Source organism: Denticeps clupeoides, chromosome 17, assembly GCF_900700375.1.
Source record: "Denticeps clupeoides chromosome 17, fDenClu1.1, whole genome shotgun sequence".
Classification (NCBI taxonomy): domain Eukaryota; kingdom Metazoa; phylum Chordata; class Actinopteri; order Clupeiformes; family Denticipitidae; genus Denticeps; species Denticeps clupeoides.
This window is the reverse complement of record NC_041723.1, coordinates 13,846,834-13,873,325: the sequence shown is the minus strand read 5'-3', so window position 1 is coordinate 13,873,325 and position 26,492 is coordinate 13,846,834. Positions and strand designations below refer to the sequence as shown.

General features: G+C 46.6%; 1 protein-coding gene across 3 annotated transcripts in view; it reads left to right on the top strand.

The window, feature by feature from the left end:
- gnao1a (guanine nucleotide binding protein (G protein), alpha activating activity polypeptide O, a) overlaps window positions 1–26,492 on the top strand; it is a 62,846-nt gene that overhangs the window by 10,900 nt on the left and 25,454 nt on the right. For all 3 annotated transcript variants that reach the window (XM_028957308.1, XM_028957310.1, XM_028957309.1), the window contains exon 3: window positions 3,794–3,935. In XM_028957308.1, coding sequence (XP_028813141.1) covers window positions 3,794–3,935 — 142 coding nt within the window. The remainder of the gene's footprint in view (window positions 1–3,793; window positions 3,936–26,492) is intronic.

Below are 26,492 nucleotides of genomic sequence, written 5' to 3'. Positions count from 1 at the left end.
TCCAGCTGAGATTTGGAGGGAGGGGCTAGGGTTTCTCGCTGGCGCCACCTGCACGTGATGTTCTGTGTTGTACCAGATGTGTACCAAGAAGAGGGGAGGACGACACTCAAGAACACTCCGGTTGCATTTTTACATGGGAATGAGATGAACCAGTCTCTGAATCAGTGGCAGGAATGGGAGACTTTTAGCAGGAGTTTCCTTTACACACAGACCGTGTCCTGGTGCTGAATATGGATGTGGGTCGGTGGGTGATCAGCATTTGCCTGACACTTAACCCACGTGCGAGGCGTCCAGGTCAAGTGGAAACCCCACCCCTCCGCACTGTCTCACATTTACAACAGATCAATGCCTCCAGCCTCCAGGGGGAGGAAAAATCCTGGGCACCGCGTCCTTATTTATATTGTGACTTTGAGAAGACCTAAACACTTGTTATTTTTATCACCTGAATTATTTATCAGTCACCCGAGAGCCCGCACCGTTTTCCCTTTCATTGACACTGGAGTGCGGGGCGGGGAGTTTCGATTCAGCTGGCAACAAAGCGGCCATTTTGGCTCCAGCTGCTAGTGTACCGTGTAACGGGTTGATGGGGAAGTGGTGTACTGTAGCCCTCATGCATCCCACTCTACCAGACTCGGAACAGTTATGCACAAGCTTTTCATAATATTAAGGCAAACAGGGTTGGATTTTTGGAAAATTGGATTTTATCATTTCTTTAAAAATGACTAGTAAAATACCACAGACCACATTTTATTCTCTGTTTAGTCATGTTGGAAATGCAGATAGATAATCCCACATTTCTGACAACGTTAAAACCAGATCCAGGCAATAGCTATGAGTGGGAGACAAAGGCTGAAGAACTGAGACCTATACCATAATTGTGGAAGTTAGACATGGTGGAAAGAAACAGGGCTCACTCACACAATTTATGGTACAGGGGTGTTAAATCCACATGAGAGACATGACATGACATTGAGAACATGACACCAATTCAATAACACAATGAGGAACAGACCCAAATGGGGAGGCTTTAACGTGTATACACAGGAGAAAACAATCAACAAAACAATGAACATGGAACTCTGGTCCAGATTCCGGACCCAGAGCATTCCCTTCTGGGCTGGTTCCAGACGAGCACAATTCACTGGTACATTCAGTTTGCGCATTCATTTTTTTTTTGTGCAGTACGTCCACTGCAGTGTAATTATCTTGATGTTCCAATAAGTGTTCTGAAAGAACTATTTGTAAGGTGGTCACATGCTCTTTCTGTTTTTGTGAATGTAGGTTCTTAATCTCAGCCCTGGATCAAAGTGGCCTTAATAATCACCAATTACGTGTCAGCAAATAATCCCAAGGCATTGTAATACAGGAAACATAAAAACCTTTACATTTTGCAGTTACCTGCATAGGCCCATAGTTCTTAACCTATTGTCCATGGGCCCATGTGGGAGAGATTGGCTGATGGGTCTGATGTCTGCCGGCATCCAATACTGGCAGAGATTTTTCATGCCATGGTTATGATCCCAGTAAGCTGCTTTCTGCCATTTTTATATTCATAAAGTAGACAGTCGTGTTCTCAGCCGAGGCCAAAGCACCAACGTGTTGATTGGGTAATAATCGGCCAGTAAATCATCTGAGCGGTGAGCGATGGATGGATTTGTGGTGCGCTGCTAAATTTATCACCCCTTAAACAATTGTGCCCCACCTGCTGCTGGCACAGACACCAGGGAGTGAGGTGCCAGAGTGTGGCATAATTGTAATGCCACCCTAATCTGAGCAGACACCACACCGTAACATGCGACCACATAAAATCGGCTTCCGTCTCCAAGGATGTGGGATACCAATTAAAATAAAGTGTATAAAGTGTCATAATGGGACGACACCACAGTCAGGTGCAGCTTCTTCAGTGTCTGTAGCTCTACTGGACTCCCTGTCTTTGTGTCGTCGATAAATTGGCGGAGATGCTGCAAGTCTGAGATCAAGCCATTTAATGTCATATCGTGGTGTCCTGAGAATGGGTGTGTCATCCTCCTGGAATAGGAGAGCTCTGTCATTGGATAAAGTTGATCTCTCCCTATCACTTTGTATTGATCTCTCGATATCCGACCACAAGTGGAGCCATGCCAGGAAAACACCCCCTTCATAAATGGGGAAGTAGATAGATGGTGTTTTTTTTATATATATATGTGTGCGTGTGTGTGTGTGTGTGTGTGTATATATATATATATTAGATCAGCATATTGTAATTTAGTTTTTTTTATATTTGTCATGCTTTGCACTATATGCTACACTTCTAATTATATCTATAAAAGGGAAATATGACATGTGATGAGCATGACTGAAAATAACAATTGTGCAGCAAGTGACAAGTACCATGAAGCCACCAGAATTAACACAATTAATACAATACTGAATCATGTGACAGCAGAGAGAAAGCAGCAAGGCTACTTGCAGAGCGATGCCACTTTCGTACAGGACAAACCTGGACACGGTTGGCTGTGACTCGCAGAGTGTGAGTCAGTGTCAGGGGGATGCGGCATGATGCAGATCGTTTTGGAGCAGGAGATGAAAGGTGGGGGGATGAGATGTACCTTCCTGTCTGTTGTGCTGCCTACTGACCTTTCACCCTCCCCTTACTCCGCCTCCAGCCCAGTTACGTCGTGTTCGATATGGGGCATGGGCGTCCCCTGCCCCCTTCCTGTGTTCCAGTTGCTGAATGGATCAGCCTGTGCCAAGCTGTTCATTAGGAACAGATAAATCCATCATTTCATAATGGCTTGATTATTGAATGTACGGGAGAAATTGGTGGCATTAGAGAGAGAGGCGGCAGGGGTGGGGGATGGAGGTTGAATTACCATCACACACCTGATGCACACACACACACATGCCTCTGAGCAGGGCAGGCCTGAGCTTGTCTCTTGAGCGAGACATTATTAAAGCATTATATAAAGCCACTGGAGAACAGGCTCTCAGTCTGAGGATCACAAACAGTTTCACTGTGTCACACCATAATGCTCCATCAGATGCCCTCATTCCGCACAGCCACATCCCGAATCACAACCACATCTTGAACCCTACCAGCACAAATCTCCCAATCTCACCACTTTTATTGACTTCACGGTCATCTGAGACAGAGGAATTTTTTCAACAAAGAAACAGCATGAAAACAACACATCTAAAACACAGTGTGCACGTCAGAAGGTTCTCCTTTTTTTGCGTCATGGTGCTTCCATCTGTCCTTTGTGGCATTCCTGGCTAAGGAATGAGCTGGGCTCATTTTCTGCACCTTGGTGTAATGAGGTGGGGAACCCGGCCATTGGGGACACACGTGACAGTGTATTTCTTGGTGTCGGTCCCAAGCCTGGGTAAATGGGGAGGGTTGTGTCAAATGGGGCATCCAGTATAAAACGTTGGCCAGGTCGATTGTGCGGACAGCCAGACCGACCGACCTGCTGTGGCGACCCCTAGCAGTAGAAGACAGAGGAAGAAGAAGGTGTAATGGGGTGTGGATTGCCCATCTGTTCACTGCTTGTTCCCGGGTGATGGTGTGTGGGTAAAGCACCCTCTGGAGGAAAACAGTTTGGGTGGGTTGGGGGTCTAATTCTATATTATATATAGATGAAATGTCTTTATTGTGATTTGCTGACTGTTAATAGTAATAATCATACTGTTGAAAAGACTTACAGACATTGTCGTGAACTGCAATTTGTGTAATTTCATATTATATTGATTATGGGGCTGTCTTTGAGACATGTTTTATGGGCTGTCATGTTTAAAATGTGCTTTCTGTCTGTAGGATTATCCACGAAGATGGCTTCTCTGGAGACGATGTAAAGCAGTACAAACCGGTGGTCTACAGCAACACCATCCAGTCGCTGGCTGCCATCGTTCGCGCCATGGACACTCTGGGACTGGAGTACGGGGACAAGGAGCGAAAAGTAAGTCAGTGTACACACAGACACCCACTTCCAGGTGTATTGTAGTCTGAACTGCTGAGCTGATCCTAAATGAAACAGAAAAACAGTGTTCATTAGAATACATGCAAATTTCTAATTTCATCAGTAAACAGCTTTTATGCACCAGTGAGCAGCCTTTATTCATGGTCTCAAGTTTGGCTCTTGACCCTGTTCCTAATGTAAAGATTTCACTCTGCATTCACCTGCCATCCAATCACAAGGCTTGTTAAATGAGAAGGGCGGGGAGTGTTATGTTAATTCCTGTTAGGTACATGATCATTCCGAGTATGTAAAATGATAAAACTGCGGTCAGCTGCACAGGTGGCAGATGCGGTCTCTCTTGCTAGTGATGTAATTGAAGTGGCTGGAAGGATTTCTTCTGTAGAATCGCTGACCTGGCCGCTGGAAAGATGAAACGCTTCAGCCCGACAGTGAAAGATATGTCCAACTGGGCAAAATCTCTTTCAGGATCACTAGTCTTGTCATATTTACACTCAGATCAGTGTTATATGAGAGAACACTTAATCAGGCCTGACAGTCCTTCCACTTAAACACATTTGTTCCTGTAAGAGTCTCATGTTGCCTGACTTCAAACAAAGAATTCACACACTTGAGACCTGATAGTTCCTTGTGATCCCGTTTGAAGTCCCCTATCGCTGCGGTGCAGCAAGTGAAGATATATACAGGTGCGATATCCACAGCGTTCGAGGAGAATGTGAGGAGGAACATGATGAAATAAGAGTGAAGTAGAAAATGGGAAATGATGTACTGTACTGGTAAGTGTGATGGCGCTGAGGACCTTTACGCCTGTAAGGTGGTAAATGTCACACAACAGTCTACATTATTTGAACATGATTGTTTTAAATGTGATTATTTCATCACATTTTGTTGTGAGATAATTAAGAACGGAAAATATAAATAAATGAAAATATCTTAAATGTCCCTTGCGTGAGGTCATGAAACCAAGGCTTGTCAATACGTTTTTTCCAGGGCTTTTAATCAAGCCACAGTGATGAGGACAGGGTGCAGCCATCTGAAATATCTCATAGGTATTGACTGGGAGATGTTCTCTTTCAGCTGCTAAAAGCAGCTCTCTTCTTCATTTCATGATCGGATTTCCTCACAGGAAACAGGGTCATGTAATCTTGCAATGAGGAAGATCTTTGCTTTGCGAGAGAGGATTGTGAATTGTGCACTTGTGATCAGATATATATTTGTATTCTTATCTAGGTTTCTGCTTTGAGGAGCTTTATGAGTGAATGTGAGTTAAGTATATTGGTTATTGCACAATATATATAAAATATATCGTCCATATGTTATAATTTTCTGCTTTGCAATTATGCAGAACTTACGTTTAAATATAACCTTAAACAGCTCTAGTGTGGTATAAAAAAAATGTTAACATATATATATATTTTAAAGTTAGTTGTAGTAATGAAAAATCAATATGGAAAAATGTCCTTGGACAGATAATCAATATAATTCAACAGTATTTTGGTCAAGTATGTTTGTGTATTTGTGTGTGTGTCACTTCCTCTTATTAGACCCATGTTTGAACCAGAAAAAGGAGATCTCACATGACCATGGCCAGGATTTGTGTGTTCCCGCAGGGTAGTGTGTGTGTGTGCGCTCAGTCAGTGGAGTGACCATGTAGGGCATGTGGTCCAGACTGGCAAACACTGCTTTATTCTGAGGTGTGAATTTTTTACTGGGGCGTTTGTCTCAGCAGTCCTGGCTCTGTGCTCTTTATTTTATTCCAGTTGTCTCAACTTCATCCTTGTAATGTTCATCTGTTCTCCCCTCCAATTTTGGCTCATTGCCATGGGAACCAACCATTTTCGCATGCCTCTCAACACATTCTGCAGGTGAGTGACATTCCAAGGGAAATGTCACACATGTACAGTCTTGGACAGAGGTTTTGTGAATGAAACAAATTCTAGTTTTCACAGTAAGTCTGCTGCTTCCATTTTTATTAGGGCAATTTGCATATACTTCAGAATGTCATGAAGAGTGATCAGATGAATGAAGTCCCTCTTTGCCATGAAAATGAACTTAATAATAATAATAAAAAAAATCATACTTATAACAAAATGATCCTTCTCATCACCTAAGGAAGTTCAGCAAGTGCCTGGATGATTCAGCTGCGGGATCGGGGTGCCACCAGTGCAGAGCTTGCTCAGGAATGGCAGCAGGCAGGTGTGAGTGCATCTGCACACACAATGAGGCGAAGAATTATGGAGGATGGCTTGGTGTCAAGAAGGGCAGCAAAGAAGCCACTTCTCTCCAAGAAAAACGACACTGTTATTCTGAAAAAATTACAGGGACTGCTGAGGACTGGGGTAAAGTCATTTTCTCTGATGAAGCCCCTTTCTGATTGTTTGGGGCATGTCTCCTGTCTTCTGCCAACAGCAAAACATCCTGAGACATTCATGTGTGGGACGGCTTCTCATCCAAAGGAGTAGACTCACTCACAATTATGCCTAAAAACACAGCCATTAATAAAGAATGGTACCAAAACTTCTTTCAACTATCCAGGAACAGTTTGGTGAAGAAAAACTGAACTAATATTCATTCCAGCAGATTCTTCACCACATCAGGATCTTGCTATTTACCTAGACAACTCGCAGCTCTCTCCTTCTGCAACAGCCCGCAACCTTGGCGTAACAATAGACAACCAACTCTCCTTCTCAACTCACATCAGCAATCTTTCCCGCTCATGTAGATTCCTTCTCTACAATATCAGACGAATCCGCCCTTACCTGTCAACCCAGGCCACCCAACTACTGGTTCAGTCCTTAGTAATCTCACGACTGGACTACTGCAACTCCCTTCTAGCTGGTCTACCACTATGTACCATCCGACCTCTACAACTACTACAAAATGCAGCAGCACGACTGATCTTCAACCTTCCCAAATTCTCCCACACCACCCCTCTGCTACGTTCCCTCCACTGGCTCCCAGTAGCTGCACGCATCAGGTTCAAAATACTGATGCTGGCCTACAAAGCCAAACATGGAGCAGCACCATCCTACCTCACAGCCCTTATTACACCTCGCACTGCACCTTGTTTACTCCGAGCCTCCAGTACTGCTCGCCTGGTCCCTCCATCTCTGAAGGTAAAAGGAAAACATTCATCTAGACTCTTCTCCGTCTTGGCCCCTCGGTGGTGGAATGAACTTCCCCTCGAGGTCAGAACAGCTCAGTCACTGAGCACCTTCAAACGACAGCTCAAGACCTTCCTCTTTAAAGAATATTTAGATTAAATTGTAATTTTCTTGTCAAACTTTGTGTACAGAATGTACAACAGAGTGAATTAAATAGATGTATTCATAGTTGGGGTCCTAGTGAACCGGAATTGATCTCTTCATCGATGGTAACTTGAAAGCACGTTGTAAGTCGCTCTGGATAAGGGCGTCTGCCAAATGCCGTAAATGTAAATGTAAATGTAAAAATGCCTTTTCCAGAATGATGGAGCACCGTGCCACAAGGCCAAACTGATAACTAAATGGCTCGGGGAACAAAACATTGAAATTTTGGGTCCCTGGTCAGGAAACTCCCTGGGCCTTAATCCAATTGAGAACTTGTGGTCAACCCTCAAGAGGCGGGTGAAAAATTCTGAAGAACTCCAAGCACTGATCATGAAGGAATGGGTCGCCGTCAGTCAGGATTTGGTCCAGAAGTTGATTGACAGCATGCGAATTGCACAGGTCTTGAAAAAAACTGCAACACCGCAAATGCAAATATTGATTCTTTGCATAAACTTGATGTGATTGTCAATAAGACCCTTTGAAACTTACAAAAATGCTTGAAATTTTACTTCAATACACAACTGACAAAAAGGTCTAAAAACACTGAAGCAGCCATTTGTGTCATTCTCAAATTTTTTGGCCATGACTGTACAAGACAGAGCAGTGATGTGCACACACAGCCTTATTCATGTGACTTCCGTGGCCCAGAGCATGCAGTGGCACTGCCACCAGTGTACCACAACACAGGAAACTGACACCACGAACCCCAAGTACCTCAAGGCTGTAAGGCAAGCAGCTTGGGACCTTCAGCGGTGTGGTTAGAGCGCCTGACTCTCCTAAAAAAAAACATAAAACATTTGCCATCGAGTCATGTCAAGTACACAAGTTCAGTTTTTTCTTTTACAGAAGCAAATTAAACGAGTCAAGTAACTTGCAAATCTACTGCTAAGTACCCAACATCAATTTCATTTCCCACTCGCATTTCATCCCAGTAACACAGAAGGTGTGCTGTGTGTATTTGAAGTGGTGTTGACATGTGGCCTGGTAGAATGAAACTTTTTTTCTTCAAATTGTCCCTGAGGAGGCCATCTGTCATCTTTACCATATGGTTCCTTATTTATAACATCTCTTTCTTGTTCTGAAAGTGGGTAGTCCTACTGGGTCAAAGATGGATTAACTATTTTTCCAAAGACTGCAGCACGATCTGCCATCAGACCCTGATGCTCTGCACGTCTGACCTTCCTGTGAGCAGTTTTACATTCTTTAAACCAAAAAAAACTATAATTGATAACTGTATCCACCCATAGTTGCATTCTTGGGAAATAAAATGTTCGATCTCCATCGAGTGTTTTTTAAATCTGCCTTGTCAGGCAACATTTGTCTGATATGATGACCCGGTGTAGTATGTTTAGCATATTTTCTCCGGCCTGGGGGCAGCCTGATATGAGGAGGTCCGAGGACGGGTATATGGGCACGCCTGGCACCTCGTCCAGCCAGATGGATTCTACCACGCCACCCGTCTGGTCCCACTCAAGCCTTGTGCCAGTCAGCCTGACTCAACTAACACACCCATCTGGGTAGCACCAGGCAGACTAACCACATGCAAATCTATGCAAAAAGACCCCCCAAAATAGAACCATGAAATGGGATTATGACGACGGGAGCTTGCTGGGTTCTGGATTTTGGAATATGCTGAAGCAAAGTCAGCATTTCATATGCTTTTCGTCATCTGGAAAGTGTTGTTTACATATAATCTTGAGTTTTCATCATGGAGATGTTTTTTTAAATGGAGGTTGCAGTTATACAGTCTTTCGTTCCTTCGTACTACAGAAAGACCAGCACACAGGGGGCAGTGGTGGCCTAGCGTTCGAATCTCGATCTGCCAAGGTGCCACTGAGAAAAACACCGTCCCCACACACTGCTCCCCACTGTCATAGCTGCCTACTGCTCACTAAGGGTGATGGTTAAAAGCAGGGGACACATTTCGTTGTGTCACCGTGTGCTGTGCTGCAGTGTTTCACAATGACAATCACTTCACTTTCACTTCACAGCCAGACCAGGTCTGCCTGTGGATAATGCAGGGAATCGTCTGCTCTGCTGATGTGGCAGACATCCCACGAGTGTGCCAGCCATCAGCCTAGCAGGGGTTGCCATGACAACGGGGCGTATGGTCCACGACAGGGAGGGGCATGGAGACGGGTGGCAGCTTGGTGCTGCCTCTTAACGCCTCCACCACCCCTACCTTCCCCCTCCTGGCAATGCAGAGTTGGGTGGAGCATTCCCAGGTGCCCCTGCAATGCCCAAGAGTTGCGTTTAATGCAGCTCCACATTAAAGGAGAGACTGGGGTCTTTACAAAGAAGCTGAAATAATAAAGATGCCTTACATTTTAAACCAATGCGTGAGAGCTGTGACTCGACAAAGCTAAGGGAAATCATGGAAATCAGAATAATGAAAACCACCCAAGTGTGCCGGCAAACCGACCAAGATGTTCTGGGGTAAATGCCACAACCCAGGACAGCTCAATGTCTTTAAAAGACCTTTATCACTTGCAATGTATTTTTGGAAGCAGTGACCTGATTTATTTGTGTGACTGTTTGCGTGGTGTGTGCGTCCATGCTTCTGAGTGTGTTATGTTGTGCATCCATCAGAGGATATTGATGAGAATGTGCGGCCATGTGAAGGCTGCTCGGAAAAAGGGCAGCTTTAGAATCGAGGGGGTACAGAAATGACTGCTGTCAGCAGCGGTTTTCAGACGCTGTACGTTTCACGCTGCCGTGACACAAGATTAATCTTCTCCATTCTGAGCAAGGCAGCATCTTAGAACCCTTGAAGCTCAGAAACAGCAGCACCGATTCCTCCCACTGCCTCCACCTACACTGGAGGTGTAGGGCTCCTAGGGTCCTGGGTGGTTTTAGGGCTGTATCAGTTGAGTGGCTGAAAGGTTCACGTTTCATATCTAGCTGACCAAATCTGTCCATTTTATTGTCACAATTTCTAGGTTACATTACATATTACATATTAAGATTTTCCTTTAATGCCTAAATAAATAAAATATTATAGATAAAAAAATCTTCTCCTGCCATATCAGTCAATATATATGCTACTCATTAAGCCATTTTTTTTTATGAATATTGGCCGAATGAATGTGAATATGATCACTGGCATACGGTGCATCTGGATTCTTTAAATTAGAAATGATTTCATTCTGACTGGCTGTTGAAGTGGCAAGACCACCATAATTTTATTCCCTGGCTATTAATTAAAAGTAACTGTTGGAATGACAAAAACAAGTGAAGATGAATACCTTTAGTAGCTCCAGTGTATATTAGAAGAATCCAGTAGAATGTAGTAGAATCCAGTGTATCTTAGCAACCGCTGTGTCCCTGAGGGAGAGGAGTAGCTTTTTTTTTAAAGTGTGTTTTATCATTTTAATTATAGAATTGTTTTCATTCGGTGACCTTAGGTAAACAACATTAGCATATGTTTCTGCTGATGTTCCCTGTCTATGACAAGTCACTTTGGCTTTGATATTCAAGGAGAAAGTTGATGGTAGTCAGTAAGAGAATGAATGCGCATTAATGTTGCATCATCTTATTTCACTCTCAGTATAGTTGATAATTACGTAGGTGTACCTTTTCCGTGTTGTCATTTTCAATGAGCATTGCCATTAAATCACAATCCTTTTTAATCTTTCTTAATGTATGAAATATGTATTTACTGCAGTTCATTGTCAGAGGTTCATCTGCCTAGCTTAGAGTGCATATTTATAGATTTTTTTCTATCATCGGTGTGTGGATGAGTTGGAACAAGGCATCCAAAGCCGACTCCAGAGCTTAACATTACTGTGACTTCAGGATTTTATAGCATAATGCCTGGGACTGGAAGGGGTGGCATTACTATTCTGACCCATGCTCACCAGCTTTGTCTGTATGCAAATCCCCATCCCATGTAAGGTGTCCTGAAATGAGCAGGCCTCATTAATGATATTTCTATTTTTCTTGCCTGTGCAGATCTGCCGTTGAATTGTTTGGAGGTTCACCCTTGTCCAGAGTTAATGGCGACCAGAGACACTGTCTGCGTACAAATGTTTTATAAATGTCAGAAAGGAGGATTGCTCGGCCTCCCTGGCCTGCCCTTGTCCAGACCCGGCGGTCTCCCAGAGATCATCGCCGTGCAGGACTTTAATTGGAGGCCAAAAATAAAGTGATCAGGGGAACAAACAGCATCTCAGCCAGATGGTTCCCCTCAGTGTGCCGGCAAGCCGCTCGCTTCTCACACACCACCAACCATTCATTAGAGCAGAAAACATCACTCATTCTCTCTCTCTCTCTCTCTCTCTCTCTCTCTCTTTCTCTGTGTTAGCGGACAGGTGTTGGATATCTTTACACAGGGAGTGAGAGAGATGGCGAGCGTGTGGACAACGCTCAGTAAAAGCTGCAGATGGCCTCTACCTTAAGTTGTTGCCATATTCCCTCCAGTCATCTCCCTCATCTTTACAGACTTGCCATCACCAGGCAACCACTTCTGCAGTCTTGAGCAGCCAATCAGAGAGGCACCCATAATTCACCTCGGTGCTCTGGGGTTAATGTAGATCCTTTGTGATTGAGTGGATAGCGGCAGAAGTGTTGTAAAAGTTGCATTCATTTCATTTAAAGCAGATCAAAATTTGTGAGGTGGGTTGTGGAGGAATAATTCTGACAACGTGGGGCTATATTCTGGATTCTTTATAAATTTCAAACAAGGGATTGAAAATTGGTAAACAAGACATCTTTTCATATTGTAGATGTATTACATACAGTGAAATCATGTTTTGTGTGTTTGTGTGTGTGTGTGTATATATACAATAATGTGTCTTAGATGCTTGAGAACCTTTTGCCATTACAGGAACACCCACCCGAGGGTGCAGCTGGAGTGGTCCTTTATTAACCTTAACCTTCAAGTGCACAATGAGATCACTCCAGGCGTTTTTCTCTGTTTGCCTGCATGTGCCGGAGCTTTTTCTGTGCCCGTCACCGAGGAGGTGGGCTGTGCTGATTTCAGTGCACCTCTCCAGGAACTGTGGGCTATGGCTCCCCATCCCCCGGCGTCTTGGCTGCTTTGTGCCTTTTAGTTAAAGAGGAACGTGGGCAGCAGCTGTGTGGGGCAGCTGGGCCTGGAAGCAAGAAGCAGGAGCACATTTGCAAATAATATGTGTCAAAAGTCCACTTTTGAAAAGGAACGAAATTTGTTAATCAGAAGAAAAAACAAACATCTGCTGTTCTGGACGTGTTTCAACAGCAATACTTTTTACTATTAGTGCAATAGATAAAGAAATCTCCCCCAATGTTGTCTTGTGATGGAAGAATGCACAGTTTCCAGATGAGATCTAAATTCAGAGCAGCCTCGCTTTTATTTTAAGCACGGGTGTCAGTCCCTGGTGAGCGGCCAGGGGAGGCATGTGGCGCGAGTCTTAGAGCATCACACGCCGTGGGGCAGGAACCCTGCAGGAGCTGCACAAGTTTGTAGGCTTCTTATCACATCCTGTTGGTATCCTCACGAGAGCACTGACTCAGAGACCAATCATCATGTGCTGATAACACTCGTGTTGCTTTTTTCAGAAGAAGGCCTTCACCGTGCTGTCAGCACACTAGCCTCATGTTTGGAGGATGTGCTTCGTTCGGTCACATGCACAGCAGCACGCACCTGCACTGGAGGGGCTGATACGACTATAAAATAGTTCAGACAATCAGCTTTATGCATCAAAACTAGATTAAATGAGGTAATAATCATCACATAGTGAAGCGTAGTGATTGGCCGCCATCGCTCCAGCACAGTGTCAGTTTCAACTGGTGACTCTGGTCCACCAAAGCAATGTGACACGAGTGTTTTGAGAATTCTGAGCTTGATTGTGTCCTTATGACAGTGATGGTCTTCAGATGTATACAATTTTGGAGTCTTAGAGAAATCCTGTGTAAGAGCAGTGGCTTTAGGCTGCACTGAGTTTGATTTAAATAGGCTTAGACTTGTTTTTGAGGATTTTTCCCTTTGTAACTTCCCTCAGAGACATCTTTGTCTTTGTTGCCAAGAATGACCATTTGCATCATGTGATCTGACTAGGAAAAGCACAGGCTTGTCCAGAATGGACATTCCAGCTAAAATAGGACCCATAGTTCCTATTCCCTGTCCCCCTTTGTTAAACAGGCCTAATCATACATTGGCAAGAATAGATGATGCTGAGAGGAGCGCTGGTGAAAGAGGGCGGTAGGTAGATGTGCTCCAAACCTCTCCTCGGTGACAGGAGCACCATGAGTAATATATGAGCAGTAGTTGTAAAAATACTCTTAATGAAACAAAGCAAGATTGGGGTTTCACGCTGTGTAGAAAATGAGCGCGCTTCGCTCCTACGGTGATGGCATTTAGAGCAGAGCCGTCGCCGTGACTTATATGGATGGAGAATTACCTCTCACACTCGCCGCAATAATGGCCAGGTTTGGAGGATTTAATTGCCACGGGCCAGAGATTTCATCCTTCGATTTACCGTTCATTCTGTTTTTTTTGCATATGCATATTCATCACATAGGCAATAAACTCGGCTCACGTCGGCTCAACCGTCCGGCTGCAGAAGCAGCAGATCACTTGGGAAAGCAGCTCCTGTCTTTAAATTAGGTTTCATTGATGATCTGTCATTAAAACTAATGACATTGAGGGGTCCAGTGAAGCACAGGCCTGTTTACAATACTAATCCACTACACATCACTAGTTACTCAAACTACCCGTTCCTTTTTAAGCCAAGTAAGTTATTATGAATTAATGGGTGCGATGTTTTTTAATTAAATTGGCCACCTACAGACAGATTTGATTATAATGATAAATCATAAATACATACATTAACCATATTGAAAGACTGAAATACATGTATGCAGGATAGATATGTATATGCACATGAAAGGTTATGAGAAGTGTCATGTACATGGGACAAATTGCAGAGAGAAATAGTCACGTCCTCATCTACTGGCTGCAATTAGCCCATGATTGAAACACACAAGCCAACGAATAACTGCTCTGAACATATGGAAACACACAGTAAAAGGCTGTAAAAATGTTGAGTGAAAAGCCACTTCACTTCCTGGAAGCAGCAGATGGCCTGATCTCGACCACTGAAACGCTGGTCACAAGCTGCTGAAATTGTCCATCCATCTGCGGGATGATTCTTCATGAAACCGCGAGTCCCCCAAGGCTTTTGGACCAAGACACTGAAAACACTGACAATTAGTCAATTTCTTTCATTCTTAGCCCTTGATTTGAGCTCATTTCTAAAAGCAGATTACTTTCTTTAGATTAGTTAGTTTAGTTACAAATAATTTTAGTGGTTAAAGCACAAAACGAGCCCATACTGCTCTGGGCTCCATTGTCCATCAGTCAGTGCCTGTCTGCTCACCCTCGGCCGCTTTACAGGAAGCGACGAACGCCAGACTTCGCCTTAAAAGGGTGAGAGGTGTGGCGGCCTCTCGCAAAACGAATCTCCCCTGCCGTAAATCAGCTCGCCGGACATAGCAGGAGAGATGGAGGCTGGGCGGCTGTAGGAGGGCTCTGTTTGAGTTTGATGTCAAACAGAAACGAGCGGCTGCTCTGGAAACCGGCCGAGGCCTGCTTTATTTTAACCCCGTTCCGTCTTTCTCATCATGCTTCTCTCATTTACTCCGAGGCGAGGCCAGCCTTAAATACACATTTACCTGAGAAAGTGGAGACGGACGTGGACATTTTACTGCAGACCAGCGGAGGCGTCCTCGCCCTTCCTGTTTCTAGAGGAAGTGAGGTTCCTGCTGAGCTTCTTACATTCGAGCGTTGACTTCTTCCTCATTTTAATCTGTTTTAGATACACCAACAGTCTGTGCGTTTGTGTGTGTGCTTGTGCACACATTCCCGTCATGCCCATCCGGCTCAAAAAGTCACGGGTTGAAACCCCACTTACAAACAGTGTGTCCCGGAGCAAGATGCTTGGTGTCTCCGGGGTGACTTGTCCCTGTAATTACTGATTGTAAGTCCCTCCGGATAAGGGCGCCTGATAAATGTAAATAAATGTAAACGTAAATGGGTTATGCCTCTCCGAGCCCTGGCCGGCGTGCCTGGAGGAAAAAGTCCCGGGCCCTATGAGGGAGGGTCAGAGGGAATTGGTGCGGTGTGCTGAACTGGATTAATCCTTTCAGAAAGCAGCTGAGCCTCCATCCGCTCCACGCCTAAAAAGAGCTCAAAGGACCAGGGGTTTGGGGCGGGGACATCGCCGCGCTCTCTGAACGGATCGGTACACTCTGTGGTCTTGTGTGGCGCCCTGACCTCATCAAAGGATGAAAAACGAGCGGGAGAAAGGGAGAATTCGTTTTGCATGACAGATAATAAAGAGATCTAGAGACAGATAAAAGGAAAGTAGCGTGTGCCCGTGTGATTTTGCCCGGGTACTAGTTGGCCCTGAGTGGGTTGTGTGAGTGTGCATCATGCCTCCCGTTCCCCGTCACTGCCCTGACCAATCAGGGAGGAGAAGAATAAAAAAACGACTTCTCTTCATGAATAATGCAGCGGCCCGTGGCCAGCTTGCACGTTCTAAAAATAAAACAAATGTGTCACTAAACCTCTGGTTTTAATTAACGATGCCTGCAGATAACCTGCTGTGGGATTACAGCATGACAGCCTCGCGTCAGCAGCTGCTTTTCTCGCCGCTTTCAGGCCACAGAAGTGGGTGGGCATGGTTATGAAAGCGGGGCGAAAGGCCCGGCTCCCCTGCTGAAGGCGACATCAGCGATTCCTTGTTTTGGGGGAAGTGGTGGAAGTGTCTGGCTATGAAAGAAGGAATCAAGCAGGAAAGTGGAGTGCGGTGGGGGGGGTGGGATGATGGGATTGCTCCATGCGCATGGAGGAGCATTCTGGCCCTGCTTGCATAGTTGCCCTAGTTTTTTTGTGCACAATACCCCCCTCCTACCCCCCTTTGCCTCAGAGCCGCCCAAGGAAGACCATGTTACTTGCAGCACTAAATAATACACAGTGTACGCATGTATAATTGATGGGCAGGTCTTAAATATAACTTGACTAACAGAATTGGCGTCACGGGCCGGCTCTGAGGGGTGGACTGGGACAGGAAGTGACAGAGGACGGGTGAAGAGGTCAGGCGTCCGCCTGGACAGAGCCACAGTGCGTGTGTGTTCCTGCGGCTCACTGATTCTGAGAACAAGCTAGGGTGACTTGTAATACTACATCTAATACTGTGTGTGTGTGTGTGTGTGTGTGTGTGTCTAGCAGTAGCCATAAGCCCTTCCCCCCTTTGTACCCTTTTTCCGCCTGTGCTTCCCCCAAATTATGCTTGGCTGCCAGCTTCCCCAGTGTGACAGCCCTGTAGAATATTTATGTATACTGCTTTCATTTGTGTGTGAGTGTGTGTGTGTGTGTGTGTGTGTGTGTGTGTATGTGGTTAGCGTGCAAGTCAGAGTTGGGCCGTCTGACTTTAGTTTAGTTCATCGCACTTTGCAAAATGATAGGTGGCAGCATCGTACTTCAATCTTCCTGTTCACACACAGGTTAACACCGCTGTGACCTTCACAGGGAGCATCGACTGATGGATGTGCGCCCTTCTCAAAGGCAAACAGATCCATCTTCGCACCATCACCCGTTCTGAGAGACAGCGTCCTGCTCCTCTTACGTTCCCTTTCCTCTCCGTACATTAGCCTCTACTTTTCCTACGTTTTTATTATTCCGCCACGACACCTCCAGACAGAGATTCTCTGTCTTTAGCTAAATGGCCTGTTCCATTGCCACATCCCCTCTGCAATTTTCTTCCTGCTTTATGGTCCTGCTTGTGTGAATTTTTTCGTATATCCGGTAAGTGCTGTACTTATGCAGAAGCAGGCTTAGGGCCTATGAAGAATTTATGTCCTTATAAGAAAGCATTTTCCTCCGCCCCAATGCTCTCTCAGGGCTGCGGGGGACATATTTCCCCCTGAACGGCCCTGTCTGATGTCAGATAAAGTTTATTCTGTTGACCTTTCACCCCTCTCCTGCACGCCCGCATTTCTAGTTTTAAGGAGAGGCTTTTAGATCGTCTTGGCTAGATTGGCGGCGTTATTAGGCGTTTGCAGCTAATTCAGAGATCCCAAATCATTACGTATCCCGGGTCTGCGCCCGTTTCGCAAGTTTACGTGCTGAGAACAGTGTTGGTCCTGTCGCACTTTGCGAAACCTTGTTTCCAGCGTGTGTCCGTGCGCGGGGGGGGTGGGGGGTGGGGGGGGGGGGTGGTGGGTGGACTTGAGTCTCTGTCTTTAGGGCGAGCGAGGAGTTGATTCAGCAGGATTTGCCGCTCGCCGAATGAACCCACTGACTCAGTGCTTTCCAGATCCCCGCGCTCAGGTCGAAATGAGATACGGCCCCGGCCCCGGCCCCGGCGCGCGTCCGCGGAGATTTACGGCCGTGCCGCTGGAAGCCGCTGCCTCGGACGGGCTGAGGGGGCTGTACCGTACCCGCCCGCATCGATGCGGCTTCAGGGCTCATAGGTCTTCAGATGGGCTTTTTAGTCTCGGTCTGTGTCCGTGTGCGTTCCAGGTAGTCGCCTCTTGTGATTGGCGTCTGCGTAACTAAGCAACGAATAGTGTGACGAGTGGCCGCCTAATTGGTCGTTAAATTTGTAAAGCTCTTCAAATTTCTTTATTAAAGAAAAGTTGCTGAGAGTCGCTGATGGTGTTGTTCGTTTCTTTCATTACACTCGCGTACGAATAAGGGACGAGCGGCGCCATGCGTCCATTTTAAAGCGAAGTGATGATTCCTGAAAGGAAGAACCGGGCGGAGCCGCGCGGGTTCCGTTCCTGCTGCCTCTGCAATTAGCGGCCGGCCTTCAATAATTCAGGTCCCGAGGAATACCCAGAGTGGCGGAGCGCTGGCATTTAGCGCTTAATCAATGCCCCGCGCTGCCTGCCGGCGCTAATTGAAGGTTAAGAGATAACAGCAGCGTGAGCCTGTGCTCGGCGCGGAACAGAGAGGCGCACCGGCATCTGGCCGTGCCCTTTTTAATAAAAAAAACAACAACAGCAGCCTGCTCAAATCGATTTTTTACTGCCCGTCAGACCCTGGCCACCCCGTGTCAGCGGCGTCGGGCGACATCACAGAACATCCGTTTCTGACGGGAGGAGCACCGAGGGCGGCTCTGTGGCCATGGCTGATGCTGGGGGGTGTCAGTGATGGCCTTAGTAGTATTGATGGAATCGGGAGCCATTTTTTTCTCTGGCAGCGGCCTCACCCGGCGACACGCTTCCTCTGATTCGGCTCACCGTTTTTACCCTAAATAAAACCAGCAAATTTAAAAGGATTGGGATTGTCGGGGCGATGAATCTTACTTACTTCGTGCTGGGAGTTGACTGCTAACTCTGCTGTATTTAGGTTTCATGTCACAGGTGGTTAAAGAGGTCCTGAAGCCAAGCGCGAGACGTGGGACAGACACCGCGGCTGAGATCGAGGGGGGGCCGCGCACGGAGCACTTATTTATCCCCGGGTTTCAATCGCAATACAAAAGAGCCACCGCTGGTGCAGGAGAAGCCCCGCCCGCGAACCGCTCATCCGCCCCGCACGACCCCTCCCCCCCTTCCACCGACAGAGTCAACACGCACCCTCCCACCCACGCACACTCGCGTGGCGCTGGCCTGTGTAAATACAATCGGCGCTTTTTACGGCCGGGCGTGGCCCCGACAGCCGTGAGCCCGTCCAGCACCACCGTTGCCATGTCGCCGTCCCGTGTGGGGGGTGCAGCACGAACGTGAAACTGCACAGAGTGGATATTATAGTACGAGCGTAGGTGAGTCATACGGCGCAAAACCCGCTGGGCTGACACACTTACACACACGAACCGAAATACACACACGCTCCAGTCAACATAAAAAAACAAGTGTAGCGTTGTGAAAAACTGATCAGTGACACGCTAGGTGTGGATATTTTAAGCAAGTTGTGTCAGCACATCAGCACAAGTTGATGTGAGCGACGTTGACAAGGACCTCCACACCAGCAGGTCTGTGGGGTCTCTCTCACCGCCGGCCCCCGGTGGCCAAGGATCGCTGCTCTGTGTGGGTCGGACACTGCTGACGAAGACGGGGCAGTATGGGTAACGGGACAGCCAGACAATGGTTTTGAACTGCGAATTCCACCGATTTCAATTCAGTCGATCGTCTGCAGGACGCACCGTCTCCGGACTTGCGGGTCTCATAAGGACCGACGTCTTAATATCAGATTCCACAGACAGCTTATTTTACCTTTCTTGTTGATCAGTGTATTTAATGGAGAGAAATCATGATCCCAGTGCTCGTCAGCTTTTTAATCTGAGTCGGAAGAGCAGAGAAAGCCACCAAGGTACAGAGCGGGCGGAGCCCACCTCGAGAGAGGGCGAGGAGGGGCCTTCTGAATCCAGAGATGGAGGGAGGAGGCGAGGGGTGCCGTTTTGAATTATTAACTCAATAAAAAGCTGCATCTGTCTGCGGATGAATTATTTAATGTTAAATTTGGGCTCCCTCTGGAGAGATGAGAGTGGGCTGGAGTGCGGGGCGTTCCGCAGGGATCAGGCCCACATATGTCTCCATGTGTAAACTCGCTCAGAACGTAGGATGGCGGCAGCCATGTTCCTTCCTTAATTAAGTTGAAGAAAAAAATATTTTGAATGTTTTGTCTTCTCAGCAAAATTCCACTGCTTTGTCCTAAACTGGTTGGGGTGATTAAAACTGTGACATAATAGACTTTATTTTGCGGAAATGTTAATGGCATGTGCTGCATGAGAACATCACGCCCCCCGTCTCCCCACCCTGTCCATTAGAAGTTTAATGACGGGACTCTCTATCTCCCTCTCCCAGCTCTTTGTGCCGGACCGCTAAGTGCTCGGCTATTGATTAGTAGGGAAAGTGCTGGTGGGTGGGGGTGGGGCTCTAGCCGGTGTGAGGTGACATAAGAAGACAACCCCGATGTGTCTGGACTCCTAATGGACTCCTCCTCTATAATCTCTCTCTCTCTCTCTCTCTCTCTCTCGGTCTCTGTCTCCATGTCTTTCTCCTCCCTGTGTTCCTGCTCATCACGTCCTCCTTCCTCCGTTCTCTCTTTCTCACGTTCCGGTCCTGACTCGGCTGCGCTGTGGCCGGTGGTGGGGGTCTGTCCGCCTCTGCCCCCGCCGACCCTGTTTCACTGCTGAGCTCCGTCTACGCAGCGGCCCATTCGCGGTTCAATTAAAAACGCGCTCTTCCTTGATGAAATTCAGACGGAGAAGTGAAGGGGACGTGTGTGGGGGGGGGATGGAGGGCTTTGTGTCTTTAAGCACGCGGCGTGAGGGACCCTGGGAGCCGCCGTTCACGTGGTTGCGGCAGCTGGTGATTTCTTGGCTTGAAAACGCCAGCGGGTGCACATGTACAGGCGCTGTCATGCACACGCTGATGCGCCGCACTTAGCATGCAAGCGCCGCGCCGTTCTTTGTGCGCCTGCAAGATGTCTTTGGCCTCCGCCGCCATTCTTCTAGAGTGTCGCATGTGTGTGTGCGCCTGCGTGCGTTTGTGTTTGCTCTCGCATTTATTGCTGATGAAATGCATGCAGGCGCTGGCCAGTGGCTGTGGGTTAATGTACTCTTCCTTGGCCTGCAGTGGCTGTGAGAGCGTGGAGATGGAGCAGCGCTGGGCCGAATGCCTGCGATGGGCTGCGAGGGGAAGGGGGAGGAGAGGAGGGGAGATGGAGACGTCGAGCGGGGGGGGGGGGGGGGATGGGTTTCAGGGAGCTGCTGCAGAGCGCACCGCTCTCTAACCACTCGCTGCAGAGATGCACTGGCAAGAGGCGCACACACACACACACACACACACACATGAAAATGTCTGTATTAGGCTTGTCACAATACTGACATTTCTAAATTGATACTGATATTTAGGATTGTACTCGATACGTAAAACAATTTGCAATACTACAGGGGGAGATAAAACAAATACAGGAACATTTTTAATACATTTTTTAGATCATTTGTATTATGGTAGATCACCATATGTGTGTGTGTGTGTGTGTGTACTACATAAAGAAATTATTAAATAAGTAAACATAGAGCACTCCTTATATGCACGCTGTTTAATTACATAATTGTAAAATGAGGGGAAAAGCAAAAACTTATTATTAACATTCTTATTAACTTACTTCAACAGTATTCTTGACAGAAGCAATTAAAATATTCATAATACATTTGAACAACTTCACTCCCCTCTCGAAACTCTGATTATTATTCTGAGGGATGTTGGTTCAAGTGATTTGCTAAATTTGTCCCACTGCTTGCTTTGATAATGACAACTTTGAAGCACTTCTTGCAAACGGACTTGTCCACATCTTTTGGTTTTCTCCGTTCATCTGAGGTCCTAAATACTTCCAGAAAGTCCTCTTTACTTTTTCAATTCTCTAGCAAGCTGGAGCGTTATGTCCAGCCATGTTTGAAGTGTCTCTCACGTAAACATTCGGTCCTCCTGGTAGCCGAAGGGCTGCCCACTGCAATGCCTGTTGAAAACTGCTGTAGTCTGCTGGACACTTCTGTCATCCGGCAGATGCAAAACTAGCATTTAAGTATCGATACCAATGCTAATTAATAGTGAAATAAAAGTAGTATCTGAGAATCGATTTTTTCTGAGAATTATTTTTAATTGATCATTTGTAATATTCTAACAGCATTCATGTTCTATCTGTCATAATCAACAAACATTTTTGATGTGTTAGTTGATCCAAACCCACACAAATGCTCGATTATGAATGGTAGTGAGTGGGATTAAAACACCATGCATTTTTAAGTGCAGCATTAGGTTGAATGAAATAATTGGATCCCATTGCTCTGAATGCTCCGGATTTTTGGGGGTGGCTGTGACAGAAATGAGATGGACGCATTAGGATTCAAGCCGATTATATCCTCGGTGGCGCGACTAGTCGGTGGCAGAAAACAGAAATCAGCAATCAATAACATTTGCCCAGATGAAAAGCCCCGAGTTTAAATAGCTTAATCCTGCCGGAATGTACCGACACCACACAGATTAGATTGCGCTCCACTGTTTAGTCTTAAAATAATCACAACTTTGCATAATTGTGATTGTTTACAGATTAAAACAAAACAAAATATCGACAAATATGCTTCACTTTAATCGTCCTAAACCATTAGGATTGGATTTTGAGTGATGTGTGATGATGGTGATGCGAGGAGGGCCTGCAGATGGCAGAGAGATCAGCTCTTCCAGACGAAATGGCCTTGTGCTCTATGTGTGTGTGTGTGTGTGTGTGTAATGCTAAGGAGCACACACACACCCACACTGAGTGGTTATGTTTAATTCAACCAGGTTGAGTGCTGCTCTCTCATTCCACACACTTTCTGCACAGCCACACACAAACACACATAGGCCGTTACACTCAAACACACACTCATTAACACACATTGGTTGATACACAACCCCGGCCCCGTCCAGCTGTTTTTTTCCTTTGGCCGTGTCGAGCGAGTTGTGTAGGCTCAGGCTGTAATCGAGTGCCCAGTTACTAGACTCGAGAGTCTAAATGCTTTACTCTTTTCCTGTGTTTGTGTTATTCTGTGTATCCTTCCCATCTCTGAAAGTTGCTTGTGTTTGTGTTGGGGATGGAGCCGTCTTCCTATGGTGCCATAGGCAGTGTTCACTGCTGTCACAACCAGGATTTACAGAAATAAACTGATACAAACAAGAAAGGACTTCTAGCTCTCTGTATCATGGAGAGGGGAGATTAACTTTCTTTTCATTAGAAATGGCTGCACCCTACTTCCTCATTCTGGATTATTCAAACATCCTCCCATGAACATGTAACACACACAAGTGTGGCGCAGCCTCCGTCTCTTCATTATATATGCTTTTTATACCCCTTGTACATGGAGGACATCATAAAAAATGATAGCTGCTGCAAAACATGCAGATAAACTATCAAGAATTCCCACTGGTGACCTATTAAATGTGACTTTTGCGAAGTCTACTGACACGGTCCTTCTTATATAGCATCTCGCTGTATCTCCTGTTGGGCAGAGGGACAGATCGTATTTCTCAGCTGCCTGAACTTTGCAGACATCTTGCTATTCTCACTTCCTCTGTCTCCCTCTCTCTCGCCCTCTCTCTCTCTGAGTGGATTTTCATTCATTTTTCCATAAGCTGTGTTGCGCTGCTAGGAGACTGTCGGTTGCCACAGAGACGCAGCTCATCGGACACTTGGAGAGCAGCAGTGTCTCAACATCAGAGTGATTTCGGCTTTCATTGGCTGGAGGGTCTCTCTGTGTGGTTTCTTCCTTACTCTCTGGGTTGGCTAATCCTGATGGATGCAGGACTGTTGGATGGGAATACACTGAATGCTAGACCACGCCCTGAGGCTTGAGTGTGTGTGTGTGTGTGTGTTATCTGTCTCGCTCTTCGACTTTGGGAAAGTGATGAATCATGTTGTGAGTCTGTTTGTCCTTTAATGAAACCCCTGCCTGCTCCCTGAGCACCTGAAGGGCGGCGCTGTCCTCCGGCCCCACCCCTCTTCCACCGAGCAGGGTTAATTAACGCGGCTGCCACCACCGCGCCGTCGTGACGCCTCTGCTGTTTGTTATTCGCAGACCTCTTTAATTTGATTTTGCCCTCACATCAGCTCCCCTGAGGGCTCCAGGAGCCGCGGTAGGACACTGAAGAGCGCAGGGAGGGGTACAGGTGCTGGGACTCCCAAATGGGAAGGGGGGACGCCGGCGAACAATAATGTGTTGTTTTCTGGTAAATCTCCTTTCCTGCCCTCTGCAGCACAGGTGGAGGTTTGAGGGCAGACAGGTGGCCGTGTTGCTTGCGTTCCCTGGGCTTCCATCACCCAGAAACAGCTGACCCTTCTGCCCCAGGGCTGCAGACTCCAGTTCCCACATGTGAGGCTGCTCAGACGGGGAGGGATGCTGCCGCGAGCTGGAGGGTGGTGGTGGATGGGGGCGCGGCGGGTGCCACCCTGCCAGAGTGCTGCTAAAAATAAAGGAGCAGATCTGAGGCAGGATGAGTCCAGCCATGCAGAGCTCTTCAGTAAATGCCAGGCCTCAGCAGACACAGCTCAACCTGCAGGCCACCGAGACAGAGAGAGAGAGAGAAGCTGGGTCTCTGGCAGCCCTCCATCAGTGTCGCAGTGTGGGAATCAAAAATATTATAAAATCATAAACCAAAATTAATAATACACTTACAACAAAATTATGTAAACTATTGTTTAGAATTAGACTTTTATTGTGACACTGAACACATTGTAAGAAAGGTCAAGTTTTCGTTGATTTTATCATAACGACTGTGTGTGTATCCATGCACATTAAGATGATCATTTTTTCACATCTGTATACAACATAATAGTAAATAAAATGCATGCATGTGCTGGCATTTATGCCCACCAGCAGCCCATTTCCCTCAGAATCGCTATAATCAAGTAATTGCTCAATGGGGGTGGGCTCATCACAGAAATTTTCTGAACCTTTGATCATCACCCCCCCCCCCAGCTCTGTAAATCCCAATCCTATTGGGATTTGAGGTCAGCCGGTTCGCCCGTGCAGCGTGTAGGGGAGAGACGTCTGACCCGGTTCTCGTGTTCGTCCTTGTCATTGGGGTCAGTGTGGCACTCATCCCCATCCTGACACACCTGTTTTTTTTTACGCTCTCCATGTTTTCACAGGTCAGACTGGCACCGCCAGCGACACACATGAAACCAGAAAACCCGAATTGCTTTATTGATTCAAGGAGAGTAAATACTGACCCACTGTGGTGTTGGCGCTGGGTGTCAGCAGGGTAAATTGTGTGGAATGTTGATTTGTCCTGCTGGGTGATGTAACAGAGGTTGGCCCTGATTGGCTAATATTGTCCTTGGGGCCCCCGGGCTCAGCTGAGGGAGGGTGTGGTCTCTGTTAACACCCGGCACGGTCGCCGAGGGGGACGGAGGCTGCGTTCGAGCCTGGGGCTTTAAGAAGCGCCGATGAGTGTTCAGCGGGAAAGCAGAACAAGAGTTAAATATTTCATCAGATCAATAATTCAGCAGCTGCCATGGGAAGGGGAGAGTGTGAGAATGACACTGAAAGAGCGAGTGAGAGAGAGCGCGCGCGCATCTGAACCAAGATTGCATTCTCCAGGAAAGAGCCAGTAACCATGGCAACTGGAGCTGAATGTCACATGATGCGGAGGAGTGGAGAGGGAGGGAGCAAGGGAGGGAAGGGAGCTGTGATGGAGCGACACAGAAAGAGACACGATAATGAAGTGCAGAGGAGGCAGGGCGTGTGTGTGTGTGTCATGTGTTTAGTTGTGTGTCGTTTTCAATGCGGGTCGCTTAAAGAACTGGAACCTCAGCGGTGAATTGAAGAGGCTTTTTTGAGTGTGCTGAGGCAAATGGAGAGAAGTGCCTATATATCTGTAGCCATCTATACACACATATATATTATGAGGTGGGGCGTGCAGGAAGGGAGGGGGGTGATAATGCAGTGTAGATAAAAAGTGAAAAATACTGCAGAATCTCTATTGTTTTTGGAAGCGAACCTTCCCGTCTCACCCCATGGTCCAGGCCAAGCCTTTAAAGTCCGGCGTTTGACACCGGGCTCTGGCCCTGATCAAAGGGTCACCTCTCTGCTGGAGGAAGACGACTGACTGGAGGGGGGCTTTTTGTAGATCAGCCTCAGGTTTTCACATCACTGACTCTGTGTGTGTGTGTGCGTGTGTGTGTGTGTGTGTGTGTGTGTGTGCATGTGTGTAGTTATGCACAGGAAGCCTGTGGATGTCAGCTGACCACTGCTCTCCTGACAGCATCCTGTCTATAGAACACCTGCTGAGTCGGAATGCTTGTGAACACTTTATGAAGGTTATAATGTAACAAAGTTGCATGAATCATTTAGGAATTTGTGAATTGATTTTTTTACCCACCTGCTCCAGTAGTGTGCCTGCCAGAAGCAATCCTACATCACAGTTTCATTTCTGTGAACTATTGGTTGTGAAATTGGGCAGGTTTCCACAGGGGAATACAGATATGGATCCTACCTGAGAGATTCCTTTTGTGAAGAAATCGCCCTGGTTTCTTTCAGCGGGTGGCTCCAGAGCCACTGGTTACATTAAAGGCAATTTCACAAGCACATTATAAGACTTCGGGCATTTCCTGTTTGGCCCAATGTTCGTCAGGCCTGGGGCTGGGCGATATGGCTGAGAAATTAGATCACAATATTAATATGGGCAGAAAAAATACTTTATAATTTAATGGAAATTATTCATGCATTCATGTTTCACAGTTATGTTTTGTGATCACAGTTGT